Below are 21,027 nucleotides of genomic sequence, written 5' to 3'. Positions count from 1 at the left end.
CTAATTATTAGAATCAGGTGCGCTTGATTAGGGTTGGAGTGAAAACTTACAGGCTGGTCATGGCTCACATCAACACCATTATCCCAGAAACCCTAGACCCACTCCAATTTGCATACCGCTCCAACAGATCCACAGATGATGCAATCTCTATTGCACTCCACACTGCCCTTTCCCACCTGGACAAAATGAACACCTATGTGAGAATGCTATTCATTGACTACAGCTCAGCATTCAACACCATAGTGCCCTCAAAGCTCATCACTAAGCTAAAGATCCTGGGACTAAACACCTCCCTCTGCAACTGGATCCTGGACTTCCTGACGGGCCGCCCCCAGGTGGTAAGGGTAGGTAACAACACATCTGCCACACTGATCCTCAACACGGGGGCCCCTCAGGGGTGCGTGCTCAGTCCCCTCCTGTACTCCCTGTTCACCCATGACTGCATGGCCAGGCACGACTCCAACACCATCATTAAGTTTGCCGACGACACAACAGTGGTAGGCCTGATCACCGACAACGATGAGACAGCCTATAGGGAGGAGGTCAGAGACCTGGCCATGTGGTGCCAGGATAACAACCTCTCCCTCAACGTGACCAAGACAAAGGAGATGATTGTGGACTACAGGAAAAAAAGAGGACTGAGCACGCCCCCATTCTCATCGACGGTGCTGTAGTGGAACAGGTTGAGAGCTTCAAGTTCCTTGGTGTCCACATCACCAACGAACTATCATGGTCCAAACACACCAAGACAGTCGTGAAGAGGGCACGACAAAGCCTATTCCCCCTCAGGAGACTGAAAAGATTCGGCATGGGTCCTCAGATCCTCAAAAAATTATACAGCTGCACCATCGAGAGCATCCTGACTGGTTGCATCACCGCCTGGTATGGCAACTGCTTGGCCTCCGACCGCAAGGCACTACAGAGGGTAGTGCGTACGGCCCAATACATCACTGGGGCCAAGCTTCCTGCCATCCAGGACCTCTATACCAGGTGGTGTCAGAGGAAGGCCCTCAAAATTGTCAAAGACTCCAGCCACCCTAGTCATAGACTGTTCTCTCTGCTACCGCATGGCAAGCGGTACCGGAGTGCCAAGTCTAGGTCCAAAAGACTTCTCAACAGCTTCTACCCCCAAGCCATAAGACTCCTGAACAGCTAATCATGGCTACCCAGACTATTTGCACTGCCCCCCCACCCCATATTTTTACGCTGCTGCTACTCTGTTAATTATTTATGCATAGTCACTTTAACTCTACCCACATGTACATATTACTTCAACTACCTCAACTAGCCGGTGCCCCCGCACATTGACTCTGCACCGGTACCCCCCTGTATATATAGCCTCCCTACTGTTATTTTATTTTACTTCTGCTCTTTTTTTCTCAACACTTTTTTTGTTGTTGTTTTATTTTTACTTTTTTTGTTAAAAAGAAATGCACTGTTGGTTAAGGGCTGTAAGTAAGCATTTCACTGTAATGTCTGCACCTGTTATATTCGGCGCATGTGGCCAATAAAATTTGATTTGATTTGATTTGATTTGATTATCTCTGTCTGATCAGGTACACCACTAATACAGTCCTATTAATTTGATTTGATTTGATTTGAGTATGGTAGCTCTCCAGGAACAGGGTTGGAGTTAAAACCTACAGGAGGGTATCTCTCCAGGAACAGGGTTGGAGTTAAAACCTACAGGAGGGTATCTCTCCAGGAACAGGGTTGGAGTTAAAACCTACAGGAGGGTATCTCTCCAGGAACAGAGTTGGAGAGCCCTGGTCTAGATACACTGGATGGTTCCACATTGACCTTGAAATAATGAATGATCCTTAGGGACTACAGTATTTCAACTGGTCAAGCGGTCAAACGCTGTGCTTCAACATTTTAAAATGTTTTTTTTTTTAACTCAATGTGGTGTTAGTGACATCACTTCATAAAGCTGGAGAGATTATTATCTTGGTTGAAGTGGAGTAGTGTCTTTCAGAACCCTTCAGATTTAAAGACTAGTAAAGGAGCAGAAGACTGGTCTATACAAATTGACTAGTACAAAACTAATGGTTGACTTTGTGTCGCTTTTCACTCTGTACTAGCAGGAAGGGAACTAATGTTTAGTCTCAGTTAATAGAGGTGACCTACTCAGATGGCTGTAGAAAATGAGCAGGTTTTCCAGAGATCCCGGTTGGAAGATTCCCGGAATCAGGAGGAAATAAGCAAGAAATCTGAAATCTTCCAACCACCCTATCATTAGATCAGATCAGAATACTCTTTATGACTAGATCAGAAGGATGTACTGCTGTCCCTCAGATAGAAGAGATGACCTGGGTCTCTTTAGGACTGGGTCAGAAGGATGTACTGCTGTCCCTCAGATAGAAGAGGTGACCTGGGTCTCTTTAGGACTGGGTCAGAAGGATGTACTGCTGTCCCTCAGATAGAAGAGGTGACCTGGGTCTCTTTAGGACTGGGTCAGAAGGATGTACTGCTGTCCCTCAGATAGAAGAGGTGACCTGGGTCTCTTTAGGACTGGGTCAGAAGGATGTACTGCTGTCCCTCAGATAGAAGAGGTGACCTGGGTCTCTTTAGGACTAGATCAGAAGGATGTACTGCTGTCCCTCAGATAGAAGAGGTGACCTGGGTCTCTTTAGGACTGGGTCAGAAGGATGTACTGCTGTCCCTCAGATAGAAGAGGTGACCTGGGTCTCTTTATGACTAGATCAGAAGGATGTACTGCTGTCCCTCAGATAGAAGAGGTGACCTGGGTCTCTTTAGGACTGGGTCAGAAGGATGTACTGCTGTCCCTCAGATAGAAGAGGTGACCTGGGTCTCTTTAGGACTAGATCAGAAGGATGTACTGCTGTCCCTCAGATAGAAGAGGTGACCTGGGTCTCTTTAGGACTGGGTCAGAAGGATGTACTGCTGTCCCTCAGATAGAAGAGGTGACCTGGGTCTCTTTAGGACTGGGTCAGAAGGATGTACTGCTGTCCCTCAGATAGAAGAGGTGACCTGGGTCTCTTTAGGACTGGGTCAGAAGGATGTACTGCTGTCCCTCAGATAGAAGAGGTGACCTGGGTCTCTTTAGGGACTGGGTCAGAAGGATGTACTGCTGTCCCTCAGATAGAAGAGGTGACCTGGGTCTCTTTAGGACTGGGTCAGAAGGATGTACTGCTGTCCCTCAGATAGAAGAGGTGACCTGGGTCTCTTTAGGACTGGGTCAGAAGGATGTACTGCTGTCCCTCAGATAGAAGAGGTGACCTGGGTCTCTTTAGGACTAGATCAGAAGGATGTACTGCTGTCCCTCAGATAGAAGAGGTGACCTGGGTCTCTTTAGGACTAGATCAGAAGGATGTACTGCTGTCCCTCAGATAGAAGAGGTGACCTGGGTCTCTTTAGGACTAGATCAGAAGGATGTACTGCTGTCCCTCAGATAGAAGAGGTGACCTGGGTCTCTTTAGGACTAGATCAGAAGGATGTACTGCTGTCCCTCAGATAGAAGAGGTGACCTGGGTCTCTTTAGGACTGGGTCAGAAGGATGTACTGCTGTCCCTCAGATAGAAGAGGTGACCTGGGTCTCTTTATGACTAGATCAGAAGGATGTACTGCTGTCCCTCAGATAGAAGAGGTGACCTGGGTCTCTTTAGGACTAGATCAGAAGGATGTACTGCTGTCCCTCAGATAGAAGAGGTGACCTGGGTCTCTTTAGGACTGGGTCAGAAGGATGTACTGCTGTCCCTCAGATAGAAGAGGTGACCTGGGTCTCTTTATGACTGGGTCAGGTTAAGATAGAGGTGGTGAGGTGAAGATGTACTGCTCTAGAAGAACACATCAGAAGACTGTGCTGTAATACTCTCCCGGAGATAGACAATGTGATCTGTGTCAACCCGTTAGAGTCCTCTCTGCTGTAGGAGTTAAGGGAGGACTGTTCCAGCTCCACCGCTAGTCATACCAGCCTCCCCCTCCCTCTGTCCCTCCTGCCCTCTCCCCCGGGCCGTTGGTGGACAGGTGTAGCTCTTCACTCGACTCCCCCCCTGGCTGTTGCCCCCTCCCCCCCTCCCCCCCTGGCTGTTACCCCCTCCCCCCCTCCCCCCCGGGCAGCAATAGTCCCTGAAGCAGCGTTTGAAGTTCTCATCCAGGAAGGCGTAGAGAATGGGGTTGAGGCTGCTGTTGGTGTAACCCAGGGCAACGCAGAAGAAGTAGGCCGCCATGACGGGCGTGGTCTCGAGAACGTCACCGGAGGGCGCCAGCGCCTTAACCAGGATAAAGATGTGGATAGGCGTCCAGCAGACTACGAACACTGCTACCACCACCAAAACCAGCCGGGTGATCCGCCGCAGGTTCCGGTCCTTCTCCCGGGAGCCGGAGAGCAGTCGCACGCTCTTCAGACGCAGCACCATTAGGGTATAACACACACTGACGATGAGGAGGGGTGCCACGAAGCCGAAGATGAACACGCAGACCTTCATCACTCTGTCCCAGTAGATATAGGGGTCAGGGAACTGGAGGGCACACTCTGTAGTACCTAGAGATAGACAGTAATATTAACATTAACCCTAACTAACCCTAACTAACCCTAACTAACCTTAACTAACCCTAACTAACCCTAACTAACCCTAACTAACCTTAACTAACCCTAACTAACCTTAACTAACCCTAACTAACCTTAACTAACCCTAACTAACCCTAACTAACCTTAACTAACCCTAACTAACCTTAACTAACCCTAACTAACCCTAACTAACCCTAACTAACCCTAACTGACCCTAACCAACCTCAACTAACCCTAACTAACAAAAACTAACCTTAACTAACCTTAACTAACCATAACTAACCATAACTAACCTTAACTAACCCTAACTAACCTTAACTAACCTTGACTAACCTTAACTAACCCTAACTAACCTTAACTAACCCTAACTAACCTTAACTAACCATAACTAACCTTAACTAACCCTAACTAACCTTAACTAACCCTAACTAACCTTAACTAACCATAACTAACCCTAACTAACCCTAACCAACCTCAACTAACCCTGACTAACCCTAACTAACCCTAACTAACCTTAACTAACCCTAACTAACCTTAACTAACCCTAACTAACCTTCACTAACCCTAAATAACACAAACTAACCCTAAATCTAACTTCTGTATCAGTTAGACAGTGGTCTGATGTATAGACAGTGGTCTGATGTATAGACAGTGGTCTGATGTATAGACAGTGGTCTAGTGTATAGACAGTGGTCTGATGTATAGACAGTGGTCTGATGTATAGACAGTGGTCTGATGTATCAGTTAGACATTGGTCTGATGTATAGACAGTGGTCTGATGTAGAAAGATAGGTCTGGTGTATAGACAGTCGTCTGGTGTATACAATGTGGTCTGATGTATAGACAGTGTTCTGATGTATAGACAGTGGTCTGATGTTTCAGTTAGACAGTGGTATGATGTATAGACAGTGGTCTGATTTATAGACAGTGGTCTAATGTTTCAGTTAGACAGTGGTCTGATTTATAGACAGTGGTCTGATGTTTCAGTTAGACAGTGGTCTGATTTATAGACAGTAGTCTGATGTTTCAGTTAGACAGTGGTCTGATGTATAGACAGTGGTCTGATGTATAGACAGTGGTCTGATGTAGAAAGATAGGTCTGGTGTATAGACAGTGGTCTGATGTATAGACAGTGTTCTGATGTATAGACAGTGTTCTGATGTATAGACAGTGGTCTGATGTAGAAAGATAGGTCTAGTGTATAGACAGTCATCTGGTGTATACAAAGTGGTCTGATGTATAGACAGTGTTCTGATGTATAGACAGTGGTCTGATGTTTCAGTTATACAGTGGTCTGATTTATAGACAGTGGTCTGATGTTTCAGTTAGACAGTGGTCTGATATATAGACAGTGGTCTAATGTTTCAGTTAGACAGTGGTCTGATTTATAGACAGTGGTCTGATGTTTCAGTTAGACAGTTGTCTGATTTATAGACAGTGGTCTGATGTTTCAGTTAGACAGTGGTCTGATTTATAGACAGTAGTCTGATGTTTCAGTTAGACAGTGGTCTGATGTATAGACAGTGTTCTGATGTTTCAGTTAGACAGTGGTCTGATGTATCAGTTAGACAGTGTTCTGATGTATAGACAGTGGTCTGATGTTTCAGTTAGACAGTGGTATGATGTATAGACAGTGGTCTGATTTATAGACAGTGGTCTAATGTTTCAGTTAGACAGTGGTCTGATTTATAGACAGTGGTCTGATGTTTCAGTTAGACAGTGGTCTGATTTATAGACAGTAGTCTGATGTTTCAGTTAGACAGTGGTCTGATGTATAGACAGTGGTCTGATGTATAGACAGTGGTCTGATGTAGAAAGATAGGTCTGGTGTATAGACAGTGGTCTGATGTATAGACAGTGTTCTGATGTATAGACAGTGTTCTGATGTATAGACAGTGGTCTGATGTAGAAAGATAGGTCTAGTGTATAGACAGTCATCTGGTGTATACAAAGTGGTCTGATGTATAGACAGTGTTCTGATGTATAGACAGTGGTCTGATGTTTCAGTTATACAGTGGTCTGATTTATAGACAGTGGTCTGATGTTTCAGTTAGACAGTGGTCTGATATATAGACAGTGGTCTAATGTTTCAGTTAGACAGTGGTCTGATTTATAGACAGTGGTCTGATGTTTCAGTTAGACAGTTGTCTGATTTATAGACAGTGGTCTGATGTTTCAGTTAGACAGTGGTCTGATTTATAGACAGTAGTCTGATGTTTCAGTTAGACAGTGGTCTGATGTATAGACAGTGTTCTGATGTTTCAGTTAGACAGTGGTCTGATGTATCAGTTAGACAGTGGTCTGATGTATAGACAGTGGTCTGATGTAGAAAGATAGGTCTAGTGTATAGACAGTGGTCTGATGTATAGACAGTGGTCTGATGTTTCAGTTAGACAGTGGTCTGATGTATAGACAGTGGTCTGATGTATAGACAGTGGTCTGATGAATCAATTAGACAATGGTCTGATGTACAGACAGTGGTCTGATTTATAGACAGTGGTCTGATGTTTCAGTTAGACAGTGGTCTGATTTATAGACAGTGGTCTGATGTTTCAGTTAGACAGTGGTCTGATTTATAGACAGTGGTCTGATGTTTCAGTTAGACAGTGGTCTGATTTATAGACAGTAGTCTGATGTTTCAGTTAGACAGTGGTCTGATTTATAGACAGTGGTCTGATGTTTCAATTAGACAAAGGTCTGATGTATAGACAGTAGTCTGATGTATAGACAGTTGTCTGATGTATAGACAGTGGTCTGATGTATAGACAGTGGTCTGATGTATAGACAGTGGTCTAGTGTATAGACAGTGGTCTGATGTATCAGTTAGACAGTGGTCTGATGTATAGACAGTGGTCTGATGTATAGACAGTGGTCTGATGTATAGACAGTGGTTTGATGTATTGACAGTGGTCTGATGTATAGACAGTGGTCTGATATTTAGACAGTGGTCTGGTGTATAGACAGTGGTCTGATTTATAGACAGTGGTCTGATGTATAGACAGTGGTCTGATGTATAGACAGTGGTCTGATTTATAGACAGTGGGCTGATGTATAGACAGTGGTCTGATGTATAGACAGTGGTCTGATGTATCAGTTAGACAGTGGTCTGATGTATAGACAGTGGTCTGATGTATCAGTTAGACAGTGTTCTGATGTATAGACAGTGGTCTGATTTATAGACAGTGGTCTGATTTATAGACAGTGGTCTGATGTATCAGTTAGACAGTGGTCTGATGTATAGACAGTGGTCTGATGTATAGACAGTGGTCTGATGTATAGACAGTGGTCTGATGTATAGACAGTGGTCTGATTTATAGACAGTGGTCTGATTAATCAATTAGACAATGGTCTGATGTATAGACAGTGGTCTATTTATAGACAGTGGTCTGATGTTTCAGTTAGACAGTGGTCTGATTTATAGACAGTGGTCTGATGAATCAGTTAGACAGTGGTCTGATGTATGGACAGTGGTTTGATGTATCAGATAGTGGTATGGACAGTGGTCCTCTGTAGCTCAATTGGTAGAGCATGGCACTTGTAATGCCAGGGTAGTGGGTTCGGTCCCCGGGACCACCCATACGTAAAAATGTATGCACACATGACTGTAAGTCGCTTTGGATAAAAGCGTCTGCTAAATGGCATATTATTATTATTATTATTATTATTATCAGACTGACAGCAGTCTCATGTATAGACAGTGGTCTGATGAATCAGTTAGACAATGGTATGATGTATAGACAGTGGTCTGATTTATAGACAGTGGTCTGATTAATCAATTAGACAATGGTCTGATGTATAGACAGTGGTCTATTTATAGACAGTGGTCTGATGTTTCAGTTAGACAGTGGTCTGATTTATAGACAGTGGTCTGATGAATCAGTTAGACAGTGGTCTGATGTATAGACAGTGGTCTGATGTATCAGTTAGACAGTGGTCTGATATATCAGTTAGACAGTGGTCTGTTGTATAGACAGTGGTCTGATGAATCAGTTAGACCGTGGTCTGATGTATAGACAGTGGTCTGATGTATAGACAGTGGTCTGATGTATAGACAGTGGTCTGATGCATCAGTTAGACAGTGGTCTGATGTATAGACAGTGGTCTGATGTAGAAAGATAGGTCTGGTGTATAGACAGTCGTCTGGTGTATACAAAGTGGTCTGATGTATAGACAATGTTCTGACGTATAGACATTGGTATGATGTATAGACAGTGGTCTGATGTATCAGTTAGACAGTGGTCTGATGTATAGACAGTGGTCTGATGTATCAGTTAGACAGTGTTCTGATGTATAGACAGTGGTCTGATTTATAGACAGTGGTCTGATTTATAGACAATGGTCTGATGTATCAGTTAGACAGTGGTCTGATGTATAGACAGTGGTCTGATGTATAGACAGTGGTCTGATGTATAGACAGTGGTCTGATTTATAGACAGTGGTCTAATGTATGGACAGTGGTTTGATGTATCAGATAGTGGTATGGACAGTGGTCCTCTGTAGCTCAATTGGTAGAGCATGGCGCTTGTAATGCCAGGGTAGTGGGTTCGGTCCCCGGGACCACCCATACGTAAAAATGTATGCACACATGACTGTAAGTCGCTTTGGATAAAAGCGTCTGCTAAATGGCATATTATTATTATTATTATTATTATCAGACTGACAGCAGTCTCATGTATAGACAGTGGTCTGATGAATCAGTTAGACAATGGTATGATGTATAGACAGTGGTCTGATTTATAGACAGTGGTCTGATTAATCAATTAGACAATGGTCTGATGTATAGACAGTGGTCTATTTATAGACAGTGGTCTGATGTTTCAGTTAGACAGTGGTCTGATTTATAGACAGTGGTCTGATGAATCAGTTAGACAGTGGTCTGATGTATAGACAGTGGTCTGATGTATCAGTTAGACAGTGGTCTGATATATCAGTTAGACAGTGGTCTGTTGTATAGACAGTGGTCTGATGAATCAGTTAGACCGTGGTCTGATGTATAGACAGTGGTCTGATGTATAGACAGTGGTCTGATGTATAGACAGTGGTCTGATGCATCAGTTAGACAGTGGTCTGATGTATAGACAGTGGTCTGATGTAGAAAGATAGGTCTGGTGTATAGACAGTCGTCTGGTGTATACAAAGTGGTCTGATGTATAGACAATGTTCTGACGTATAGACATTGGTATGATGTATAGACAGTGGTCTGATTTATAGACAGTGGTCTGATGTATAGACATTGGTCTGATGAATCAATTAGACAATGGTCTGATGTATAGACAGTGGTCTGATTTATAGAAAGTGGTCTGATGTTTCAGTTAGACAGTGGTCTGATTTATAGACAGTGGTCTGATGAATCAGTTAGACAGTGGTCTGATGTATAGACAGTGGTCTAATGTATAGACAGTGGTCTGATTTATAGACAGTGGTCTGATGTTTCAGTTAGACAGTGGTCTGATGTATAGACAGTGGTCTGATGTATCAGTTAGACAGTGGTCTGATGTATAGACAGTGGTCTGATGTATAAATAGTGGTCTGATGTATAGACAGTGGTCTGATGTATAGACAGTGGTCTGATGTATAGACAGTGGTCTGATGAATCAGTTAGACAGTGGTCTGATGTATAGACAGTGGTCTTGTGTACAGACAGTGGTCTGATGTATAGACAATGGTAGGGTGATGTAATTGCTGGAGGTAAACATCACAGCGCAGGGATTTATTATCGGTAAATGCCACAGTGGAATGAGACTGTATGCTAAAGTCAACACTTCCAGTATGCTGAAGTCAACACAGTATGACCGAGACTGTATGCTGAAGACAATTCCGGGTTAGGGTATCTGCTGGCGTCGTGCTCGATTGCCGCTTCACCCTGGTACCTGTTTAGTAACAGTGTTTACTCGTCTGTTTTTCATTGAGTGATTGTTTTGTCCACTTTTTAGCCTACTGGGGTTTTTATGACTTTTACAACCTAGTTGGCTGCTAGACTACCTCTGAGTCTGGACTTTGCTGCTGTGATCACCTCCACATGCCTGGATTCTTCCTCTGATCACTGTTCTCCTGGTTCCTTGACCCACCTCTGGATAATTGATCTATTTTGGATTTTGGACTCTGTGTCAGATGGGTTTTGACTGTGAGTTCTAGTGCTAGCTGGTGAAGGTTGTGTTTCAGATGGGTTCTGACTGTGGATTTTAGTGCTAGTTGGTGAAGGTTGTGTTTGAGATGGGTTCTGACTGTGGTTTCTAGTGCTAGCTGGTGAAGATTGTGTTTCAGATGGGTTTTGACTGTGGGTTCTAGTGCTAGCTGGTGAAGGTTGTGTTTCAAATGGGTTCTGACTGTGGGTTCTAGTGCTTGCTGATGAAGGTTGTGTTTCAGATGGGTTCTGACTGTGGGTTCTAGTGCTAGCAGGTGAAGGTTGTGTTTCAGATGGGTTTTGACTGTGGGTTATAGTGCTAGCTGGTGAAGGTTGTGTTTCAGATGGGTTTTGACTGTGGGTTCTAGTGCTAGCTGGTGAAGGTTGTGTTTCAGATGGGTTTTGACTGTGGGTTCTAGTGCTAGCTGGTGAAGTTTGTGTTTCAGATGGGTTTTGACTGTGGGTTCTAGTGCTAGCATGTGAAGGTTGTGTTTCAGATGGGTTCTGACTGTGGGTTCTAGTGCTAGCAGGTGAAGGTTGTGTTTCAGATGGGTTTTGACTGTGGGTTCTAGTGCTAGCTGGTGAAGGTAGTGTTTCAGATGGGTTTTGACTGTGGGTTCTAGTGCTAGCTGTTGAAGGTTGTGTTTCAGATGGATTTTGACTGTGGATTCTAGTGCTAGCTGGTGAAGTTTGTGTTTCAGATGGGTTTTGACTGTGGATGCTAGTGCTAGCTGGTGAAGGTTGTGTTTCAGATGGGTTTTGACTGTGGATTCTAGTGATAGTTGGTGAAAGTTGTGTTTCAGATGGGTTTTGACTGTGGGTTCTAGTGCTAGCTGGTGAAGGTTGTGTTTCAGATGGGTTTTGACTGTGGGTTCTAGTGCTAGCTGGTGAAATTTGTGTTTCAGATGGGTTTTGACTGTGAGATCTAGTGCTAGCTGGCGAAGGTTGTGTTTCAGATTGGTTTTGACTGTGGGTTCTAGTGCTAGCTGGTGAAGGTTGTGTTTCAGATGGGTTTTGACTGTGGGATCTAGTGCTAGCTGGTGAAAGTTGTGTTTCAGATGGGTTTTGACTGTGGGATCTAGTGCTAGCTGGTGAAGGTTGTGTTTCAGATTGGTTTTGACTGTGAGATCTAGTGCTAGCTGGTGAAGGTTGTGTTTCAGATTGGTTTTGACTGTGGGTTCTAGTGCTAGCTGGTAAAGGTTGTGTTTCAGATGGGTTTTGACTGTGGGATCTAGTGCTAGCTGGTGAAAGTTGTGTTTCAGATGGGTTTTGACTGTGGGTTCTAGTGCTAGCTGGTGAAGGTTGTGTTTCAGATGGGTTTTGACTGTGGGTTCTAGTGCTAGCTGGTGAAGGTTGTGTTTCAGATGGGTATTGACTGTGGGTTCTAGTGCTAGCTGGTGAAGGTTGTGTTTCAGATGGGTTCTGACTGTGGATTCTAGTGCTAGCTGGTGAAGTTTGTGTTTCAGATGGGTTCTAACTGTGGGTTCTAGTGCTAGTTGGTGAAGGTTGTGTTTCAGATGGGTTTTGACTGTGGGTTCTAGTGCTAACTGGTGAAGGTTGTGTTTCAGATGGGTTTTGACTGTGGGTTCTAGTGCTAGCTGGTGAAGGTTGTGTTTCAGATGGGTTTTGACTGTGGGTTTTAGTGCTAGCTGGTGAAGGTTGTGTTTCAGATGGGTTCTGACTGTGGGTTCTAGTGCTAGCAGGTGAAGGTTGTGTTTCAGATGGGTTTTGACTGTGGGTTCTAGTGCTAGCTGGTGAAGGTAGTGTTTCAGATGGGTTTTGACTGTGGGTTATAGTGCTAGCTGTTGAAGGTTGTGTTTCAGATGGGTTTTGACTGTGGATTCTAGTGCTAGCTGGTGAAGTTTGTGTTTCAGATGGGTTTTGACTGTGGATGCTAGTGCTAGCTGGTGAAGGTTGTGTTTCAGATGGGTTTTGACTGTGGGTTCTAGTGCTAGTTGGTGAAAGTTGTGTTTCAGATGGGTTTTGACTGTGGGTTCTAGTGCTAGCTGGTGAAGGTTGTGTTTCAGATGGGTTCTGACTGTGGGTTCTAGTGCTAGCTGGCGAAGTTTGTGTTTCAGATGGGTTTTGACTGTGAGATCTAGTGCTAGCTGGTGAAGGTTGTGTTTCAGATTGGTTTTGACTGTGGGTTCTAGTGCTAGCTGGTGAAGGTTGTGTTTCAGATGGGTTTTGACTGTGGGATCTAGTGCTAGCTGGTGAAAGTTGTGTTTCAGATGGGTTTTGACTGTGGGTTCTAGTGCTAGCTGGTGAAGGTTGTGTTTCAGATGGGTTTTGACTGTGGGTTCTAGTGCTAAATGGTGAAGGTTGTGTTTCAGATGGGTATTGACTGTGGGTTCTAGTGCTAGCTGGTGAAGGTTGTGTTTCAGATGGATCTGACTGTGGATTCTAGTGCTAGCTGGTGAAGGTTGTGTTTCAGATGGGTTCTGACTGTGGGTTCTAGTGCTAGCTGGTGAAGGTTGTGTTTCAGATGGGTTTTGACTGTGGGTTCTAGTGCTAACTGGTGAAGGTTGTGTTTCAGATGGGTTTTGACTGTGGGTTCTAGTGCTAGCTGGTGAAGGTTGTGTTTCAGATGGGTTTTGACTGTGAATTCTAGTGTTAGCTGGTGAAGGTTGTGTTTCAGATGGGTTTTGACTGTGGGTTCTAGGGGCTAGCTGGTGAAGGTTGTGTTTCAGATGGGTTCTGACTGTGGGATCTAGTCCTAGCTGGTGAAGGTTGTGTTTCAGATTGGTTTTGACTGTGAGATCTAGTGCTAGCTGGTGAAGGTTGTGTTTCAGATTGGTTTTGACTGTGGGTTCTAGTGCTAGCTGGTAAAGGTTGTGTTTCAGATGGGTTTTGACTGTGGGATCTAGTGCTAGCTGGTGAAAGTTGTGTTTCAGATGGGTTTTGACTGTGGGTTCTAGTGCTAGCTGGTGAAGGTTGTGTTTCAGATGGGTTTTGACTGTGGGTTCTAGTGCTAGCTGGTGAAGATTGTGTTTCAGATGGGTATTGACTGTGGATTCTAGTGCTAGCTGGTGAAGGTTGTGTTTCAGATGGGTTCTGACTTTGGGTTCTAGTGCTAGCTGGTGAAGGTTGTGTTTCAGATGGGTTTTGACTGTGGGTTCTAGTGCTAACTGGTGAAGGTTGTGTTTCAGATGGGTTGTGACTGTGGGTTCTAGTGCTAGCTGGTGAAGGTTGTGTTTCAGATGGGTTTTGACTGTGGGTTCTAGTGCTAGCTGGTGAAGGTTGTGTTTCAGATGGGTTCTGACTGTGGGTTCTAGTGCTAGCAGGTGAAGGTTGTGTTTCAGATGGGTTTTGACTGTGGGTTCTAGTGCTAGCTGGTGAAGGTAGTGTTTCAGATGGGTTTTGACTGTGGGTTATAGTGCTAGCTGTTGAAGGTTGTGTTTCAGATGGGTTTTGACTGTGGATTCTAGTGCTAGCTGGTGAAGGTTGTGTTTCAGATGGGTTTTGACTGTGGATGCTAGTGCTAGCTGGTGAAGGTTGTGTTTCAGATGGGTTTTGACTGTGGATTCTAGTGCTAGTTGGTGAAAGTTGTGTTTCAGATGGGTTTTGACTGTGGGTTCTAGTACTAGCTGGTGAAGGTTGTGTTTCAGAAGGGTTCTGACTGTGGGTTCTAGTGCTAGCTGGTGAAGTTTGTGTTTCAGATGGGTTTTGACTGTGAGATCTAGTGCTAGCTGGTGAAGGTTGTGTTTCAGATTGGTTTTGACTGTGGGTTCTAGTGCTAGCTGGTGAAGGTTGTGTTTCAGATGGGTTTTGACTGTGGGATCTAGTGCTAGCTGGTGAAAGTTGTGTTTCAGATGGGTTTTGACTGTGGGTTCTAGTGCTAGCTGGTGAAGGTTGTGATTCAGATGGGTTTTGACTGTGGGTTCTAGTGCTAGCTGGTGAAGGTTGTGTTTCAGATGGGTTTTGACTGTGGGTTCTAGTGCTAGCTGGTGAAGGTTGTGTTTCAGATGGGTTTTGACTGTGGGTTCTAGTGCTAGCTGGTGAAGGTTGTGTTTCAGATGGGTTTTGACTGTGGGTTCTAGTGCTAGCTGGTGAAGTTTGTGTTTCAGATGGGTTTTGACTGTGGGTTCTAGTGCTAGCATGTGAAGGTTGTGTTTCAGATGGGTTCTGACTGTGGGTTCTAGTGCTAGCAGGTGAAGGTTGTATTTCAGATGGGTTTTGACTGTGGGTTCTAGTGCTAGCTGGTGAAGGTTGTGTTTCAGATGGGTTTTGACTGTGGGTTCTAGTGCTAGCTGTTGAAGGTTGTGTTTCAGATGGGTTTTGACTGTGGATTCTAGTGCTAGCTGGTGAAGTTTGTGTTTCAGATGGGTTTTGACTGTGGATGCTAGTGCTAGCTGGTGAAGGTTGTGTTTCAGATGGGTTTTGACTGTGGATTCTAGTGCTAGTTGGTGAAAGTTGTGTTTCAGATGGGTTTTGACTGTGGGTTCTAGTGCTAGCTGGTGAAGGTTGTGTTTCAGATGGGTTTTGACTGTGGGTTCTAGTGCTAGCTGGTGAAATTTGTGTTTCAGATGGGTTTTGACTGTGAGATCTAGTGCTAGCTGGCGAAGGTTGTGTTTCAGATTGGTTTTGACTGTGGGTTCTAGTGCTAGCTGGTGAAGGTTGTGTTTCAGATGGGTTTTGACTGTGGGATCTAGTGCTAGCTGGTGAAAGTTGTGTTTCAGATGGGTTTTGACTGTGGGATCTAGTGCTAGCTGGTGAAGGTTGTGTTTCAGATTGGTTTTGACTGTGAGATCTAGTGCTAGCTGGTGAAGGTTGTGTTTCAGATTGGTTTTGACTGTGGGTTCTAGTGCTAGCTGGTAAAAGTTGTGTTTCAGATGGGTTTTGACTGTGGGATCTAGTGCTAGCTGGTGAAAGTTGTGTTTCAGATGGGTTTTGACTGTGGGTTCTAGTGCTAGCTGGTGAAGGTTGTGTTTCAGATGGGTTTGACTGTGGGTTCTAGTGCTAGCTGGTGAAGGTTGTGTTTCAGATGGGTATTGACTGTGGGTTCTAGTGCTAGCTGGTGAAGGTTGTGTTTCAGATGGGTTCTGACTGTGGATTCTAGTGCTAGCTGGTGAAGGTTGTGTTTCAGATGGGTTCTGACTGTGGGTTCTAGTGCTAGTTGGTGAAGGTTGTGTTTCAGATGGGTTTTGACTGTGGGTTCTAGTGCTAACTGGTGAAGGTTTTGTTTCAGATGGGTTTTGACTGTGGGTTCTAGTGCTAGCTGGTGAAGGTTGTGTTTCAGATGGGTTTTGACTGTGGGTTCTAGTGCTAGCTGGTGAAGGTTGTGTTTCAGATGGGTTCTGACTGTGGGTTCTAGTGCTAGCAGGTGAAGGTTGTGTTTCAGATGGGTTTTGACTGTGGGTTCTAGTGCTAGCTGGTGAAGGTAGTGTTTCAGATGGGTTTTGACTGTGGGTTATAGTGCTAGCTGTTGAAGGTTGTGTTTCAGATGGGTTTTGACTGTGGATTCTAGTGCTAGCTGGTGAAGTTTGTGTTTCAGATGGGTTTTGACTGTGGATGCTAGTGCTAGCTGGTGAAGGTTTTGTTTCAGATGGGTTTTGACTGTGGATTCTAGTGCTAGTTGGTGAAAGTTGTGTTTCAGATGGGTTTTCACTGTGGGTTCTAGTGCTAGCTGGTGAAGGTTGTGTTTCAGATGGGTTCTGACTGTGGGTTCTAGTGCTAGCTGGCGAAGTTTGTGTTTCAGATGGGTTTTGACTGTGAGATCTAGTGCTAGCTGGTGAAGGTTGTGTTTCAGATTGGTTTTGACTGTGGGTTCTAGTGCTAGCTGGTGAAGGTTGTGTTTCAGATGGGTTTTGACTGTGGGATCTAGTGCTAGCTGGTGAAAGTTGTGTTTCAGATGGGTTTTGACTGTGGGTTCTAGTGCTAGCTGGTGAAGGTTGTGTTTCAGATGGGTTTTGACTGTGGGTTCTAGTGCTAAATGGTGAAGGTTGTGTTTCAGATGGGTATTGACTGTGGGTTCTAGTGCTAGCTGGTGAAGGTTGTGTTTCAGATGGATCTGACTGTGGATTCTAGTGCTAGCTGGTGAAGGTTGTGTTTCAGATGGGTTCTGACTGTGGGTTCTAGTGCTAGCTGGTGAAGGTTGTGTTTCAGATGGGTTTTGACTGTGGGTTCTAGTGCTAACTGGTGAAGGTTGTGTTTCAGATGGGTTTTGACTGTGGGTTCTAGTGCTAGCTGGTGAAGGTTGTGTTTCAGATGGGTTTTGACTGTGAATTCTAGTGTTAGCTGGTGAAGATTGTGTTTCAGATGGGTTTTGACTGTGGGTTCTAGGGGCTAGCTGGTGAAGGTTGTGTTTCAGATGGGTTCTGACAGTGGATTCTAGTGCTAGCTGGTGAAGGTTGTGTTTCAGATGGGTTCTGACTGTGGGTTCTAGTGCTAGCTGGTGAATGTTGTGTTTCAGATTGGTTTTGACTGTGAGATCTAGTGCTAGCTGGTGAAGGTTGTGTTTCAGATTGGTTTTGACTGTGGGTTCTAGTGCTAGCTGGTAAAGGTTGTGTTTCAGATGGGTTTTGACTGTGGGATCTAGTGCTAGCTGGTGAAAGTTGTGTTTCAGATGGGTTTTGACTGTGGGTTCTAGTGCTAGCTGGTGAAGGTTGTGTTTCAGATGGGTTTTGACTGTGGGTTCTAGTGCTAGCTGGTGAAGATTGTGTTTCAGATGGGTATTGACTGTGGGTTCTAGTGCTAGCTGGTGAAGGTTGTGTTTCAGATGGGTTCTGACTGTGGATTCTAGTGCTAGCTGGTGAAGGTTGTGTTTCAGATGGGTTCTGACTGTGGGTTCTAGTGCTAGCTGGTGAAGGTTGTGTTTCAGATGGGTTTTGACTGTGGGTTCTAGTGCTAACTGGTGAAGGTTGTGTTTCAGATGGGTTTTGACTGTGGGTTCTAGTGCTAGCTGGTGAAGGTTGTGTTTCAGATGGGTTTTGACTGTGGGTTCTAGTGCTAGCTGGTGAAGGTTGTGTTTCAGATGGGTTCTGACTGTGGGTTCTAGTGCTAGCAGGTGAAGGTTGTGTTTCAGATGGGTTTTGACTGTGGGTTCTAGTGCTAGCTGGTGAAGGTAGTGTTTCAGATGGGTTTTGACTGTGGGTTATAGTGCTAGCTGTTGAAGGTTGTGTTTCAGATGGGTTTTGACTGTGGATTCTAGTGCTAGCTGGTGAAGTTTGTGTTTCAGATGGGTTTTGACTGTGGATGCTAGTGCTAGCTGGTGAAGGTTGTGTTTCAGATGGGTTTTGACTGTGGATTCTAGTGCTAGTTGGTGAAAGTTGTGTTTCAGATCGGTTTTGACTGTGGGTTCTAGTGCTAGCTGGTGAAGGTTGTGTTTCAGATGGGTTCTGACTGTGGGTTCTAGTGCTAGCTGGTGAAGTTTGTGTTTCAGATGGGTTTTGACTGTGAGATCTAGTGCTAGCTGGTGAAAGTTGTGTTTCACATTGGTTTTGACTGTGGGTTCTAGTGCTAGCTGGTGAAGGTTGTGTTTCAGATGGGTTTTGACTGTGGGATCTAGTGCTAGCTGGTGAAAGTTGTGTTTCAGATGGGTTTTGACTGTGGGTTCTAGTGCTAGCTGTTGAAGGTTGTGTTTCAGATGGGTTTTGACTGTGGGTTCTAGTGCTAGCTGGTGAAATTTGTGTTTCAGATGGGTTTTGACTGTGAGATCTAGTGCTAGCTGGCGAAGGTTGTGTTTAAGATTGGTTTTGACTGTGGGTTCTAGTGCTAGCTGGTGAAGGTTGTGTTTCAGATGGGTTTTGACTGTGGGATCTAGTGCTAGCTGGTGAAAGTTGTGTTTCAGATGGGTTTTGACTGTGGGATCTAGTGCTAGCTGGTGAAGGTTGTGTTTCAGATTGGTTTTGACTGTGAGATCTAGTGCTAGCTGGTGAAGGTTGTGTTTCAGATTGGTTTTGACTGTGGGTTCTAGTGCTAGCTGGTAAAAGTTGTGTTTCAGATGGGTTTTGACTGTGGGATCTAGTGCTAGCTGGTGAAAGTTGTGTTTCAGATGGGTTTTGACTGTGGGTTCTAGTGCTAGCTGGTGAAGGTTGTGTTTCAGATGGGTTTGACTGTGGGTTCTAGTGCTAGCTGGTGAAGGTTGTGTTTCAGATGGGTATTGACTGTGGGTTCTAGTGCTAGCTGGTGAAGGTTGTGTTTCAGATGGGTTCTGACTGTGGATTCTAGTGCTAGCTGGTGAAGGTTGTGTTTCAGATGGGTTCTGACTGTGGGTTCTAGTGCTAGTTGGTGAAGGTTGTGTTTCAGATGGGTTTTGACTGTGGGTTCTAGTGCTAACTGGTGAAGGTTGTGTTTCAGATGGGTTTTGACTGTGGGTTCTAGTGCTAGCTGGTGAAGGTTGTGTTTCAGATGGGTTTTGACTGTGGGTTCTAGTGCTAGCTGGTGAAGGTTGTGTTTCAGATGGGTTCTGACTGTGGGTTCTAGTGCTAGCAGGTGAAGGTTGTGTTTCAGATGGGTTTTGACTGTGGGTTCTAGTGCTAGCTGGTGAAGGTAGTGTTTCAGATGGGTTTTGACTGTGGGTTATAGTGCTAGCTGTTGAAGGTTGTGTTTCAGATGGGTTTTGACTGTGGATTCTAGTGCTAGCTGGTGAAGTTTGTGTTTCAGAATGGTTTTGACTGTGGATGCTAGTGCTAGCTGGTGAAGGTTTTGTTTCAGATGGGTTTTGACTGTGGATTCTAGTGCTAGTTGGTGAAAGTTGTGTTTCAGATGGGTTTTCACTGTGGGTTCTAGTGCTAGCTGGTGAAGGTTGTGTTTCAGATGGGTTCTGACTGTGGGTTCTAGTGCTAGCTGGCGAAGTTTGTGTTTCAGATGGGTTTTGACTGTGAGATCTAGTGCTAGCTGGTGAAGGTTGTGTTTCAGATTGGTTTTGACTGTGGGTTCTAGTGCTAGCTGGTGAAGGTTGTGTTTCAGATGGGTTTTGACTGTGGGATCTAGTGCTAGCTGGTGAAAGTTGTGTTTCAGATGGGTTTTGACTGTGGGTTCTAGTGCTAGCTGGTGAAGGTTGTGTTTCAGATGGGTTTTGACTGTGGGTTCTAGTGCTAAATGGTGAAGGTTGTGTTTCAGATGGGTATTGACTGTGGGTTCTAGTGCTAGCTGGTGAAGGTTGTGTTTCAGATGGATCTGACTGTGGATTCTAGTGCTAGCTGGTGAAGGTTGTGTTTCAGATGGGTTCTGACTGTGGGTTCTAGTGCTAGCTGGTGAAGGTTGTGTTTCAGATGGGTTTTGACTGTGGGTTCTAGTGCTAACTGGTGAAGGTTGTGTTTCAGATGGGTTTTGACTGTGGGTTCTAGTGCTAACTGGTGAAGGTTGTGTTTCAGATGGGTTTTGACTGTGGGTTCTAGTGCTAGCTGGTGAAGGTTGTGTTTCAGATGGGTTTTGACTGTGAATTCTAGTGTTAGCTGGTGAAGGTTGTGTTTCAGATGGGTTTTGACTGTGGGTTCTAGGGGCTAGCTGGTGAAGGTTGTGTTTCAGATGGGTTCTGACAGTGGATTCTAGTGCTAGCTGGTGAAGGTTGTGTTTCAGATGGGTTCTGACTGTGGGTTCTAGTGCTAGCTGGTGAAGGTTGTGTTTCAGATTGGTTTTGACTGTGAGATCTAGTGCTAGCTGGTGAAGGTTGTGTTTCAGATTGGTTTTGACTGTGGGTTCTAGTGCTAGCTGGTAAAGGTTGTGTTTCAGATGGGTTTTGACTGTGGGATCTAGTGCTAGCTGGTGAAAGTTGTGTTTCAGATGGGTTTTGACTGTGGGTTCTAGTGCTAGCTGGTGAAGGTTGTGTTTCAGATGGGTTTTGACTGTGGGTTCTAGTGCTAGCTGGTGAAGATTGTGTTTCAGATGGGTATTGACTGTGGGTTCTAGTGCTAGCTGGTGAAGGTTGTGTTTCAGATGGGTTCTGACTGTGGATTCTAGTGCTAGCTGGTGAAGGTTGTGTTTCAGATGGGTTCTGACTGTGGGTTCTAGTGCTAGCTGGTGAAGGTTGTGTTTCAGATGGGTTTTGACTGTGGGTTCTAGTGCTAACTGGTGAAGGTTGTGTTTCAGATGGGTTTTGACTGTGGGTTCTAGTGCTAGCTGGTGAAGGTTGTGTTTCAGATGGGTTTTGACTGTGGGTTCTAGTGCTAGCTGGTGAAGGTTGTGTTTCAGATGGGTTCTGACTGTGGGTTCTAGTGCTAGCAGGTGAAGTTTGTGTTTCAGATGTTTTGACTGTGGGTTCTAGTGCTAGCTGGTGAAGGTAGTGTTTCAGATGGGTTTTGACTGTGGGTTCTAGTGCTAGCTGGTGAAGGTTGTGTTTCAGATGGGTTTTGACTGTGGGTTCTAGTGCTAGCTGGTGAAAGTTGTGTTTCAGATGGGTTTTGACTGTGGGTTCTAGTGCTAGCTGGTG

The 21,027-nt window shown here is 44.8% G+C and overlaps 1 protein-coding gene across 1 annotated transcript in view; it reads right to left on the bottom strand.

Annotated features, from left to right (window-relative positions):
* Positions 1–1,060: 1,060 nt before the first annotated feature.
* The window catches only part of LOC121556161 (kappa-type opioid receptor), a 77,284-nt gene continuing 57,317 nt past the window's right edge, over positions 1,061–21,027 (bottom strand). The window contains exons 5-6 of the mRNA XM_045213958.1: positions 4,079–4,504; positions 1,061–1,080 (exon numbers count right to left, since the gene is read on the bottom strand). Coding sequence (XP_045069893.1) covers positions 1,061–1,080; positions 4,079–4,504 — 446 coding nt within the window. The remainder of the gene's footprint in view (positions 1,081–4,078; positions 4,505–21,027) is intronic.

Source organism: Coregonus clupeaformis, unplaced genomic scaffold, assembly GCF_020615455.1.
Source record: "Coregonus clupeaformis isolate EN_2021a unplaced genomic scaffold, ASM2061545v1 scaf0178, whole genome shotgun sequence".
In the NCBI taxonomy this organism is placed as follows: Eukaryota; Metazoa; Chordata; class Actinopteri; order Salmoniformes; family Salmonidae; genus Coregonus; species Coregonus clupeaformis.
This window is presented reverse-complemented; position numbering and strand designations above follow the sequence as displayed.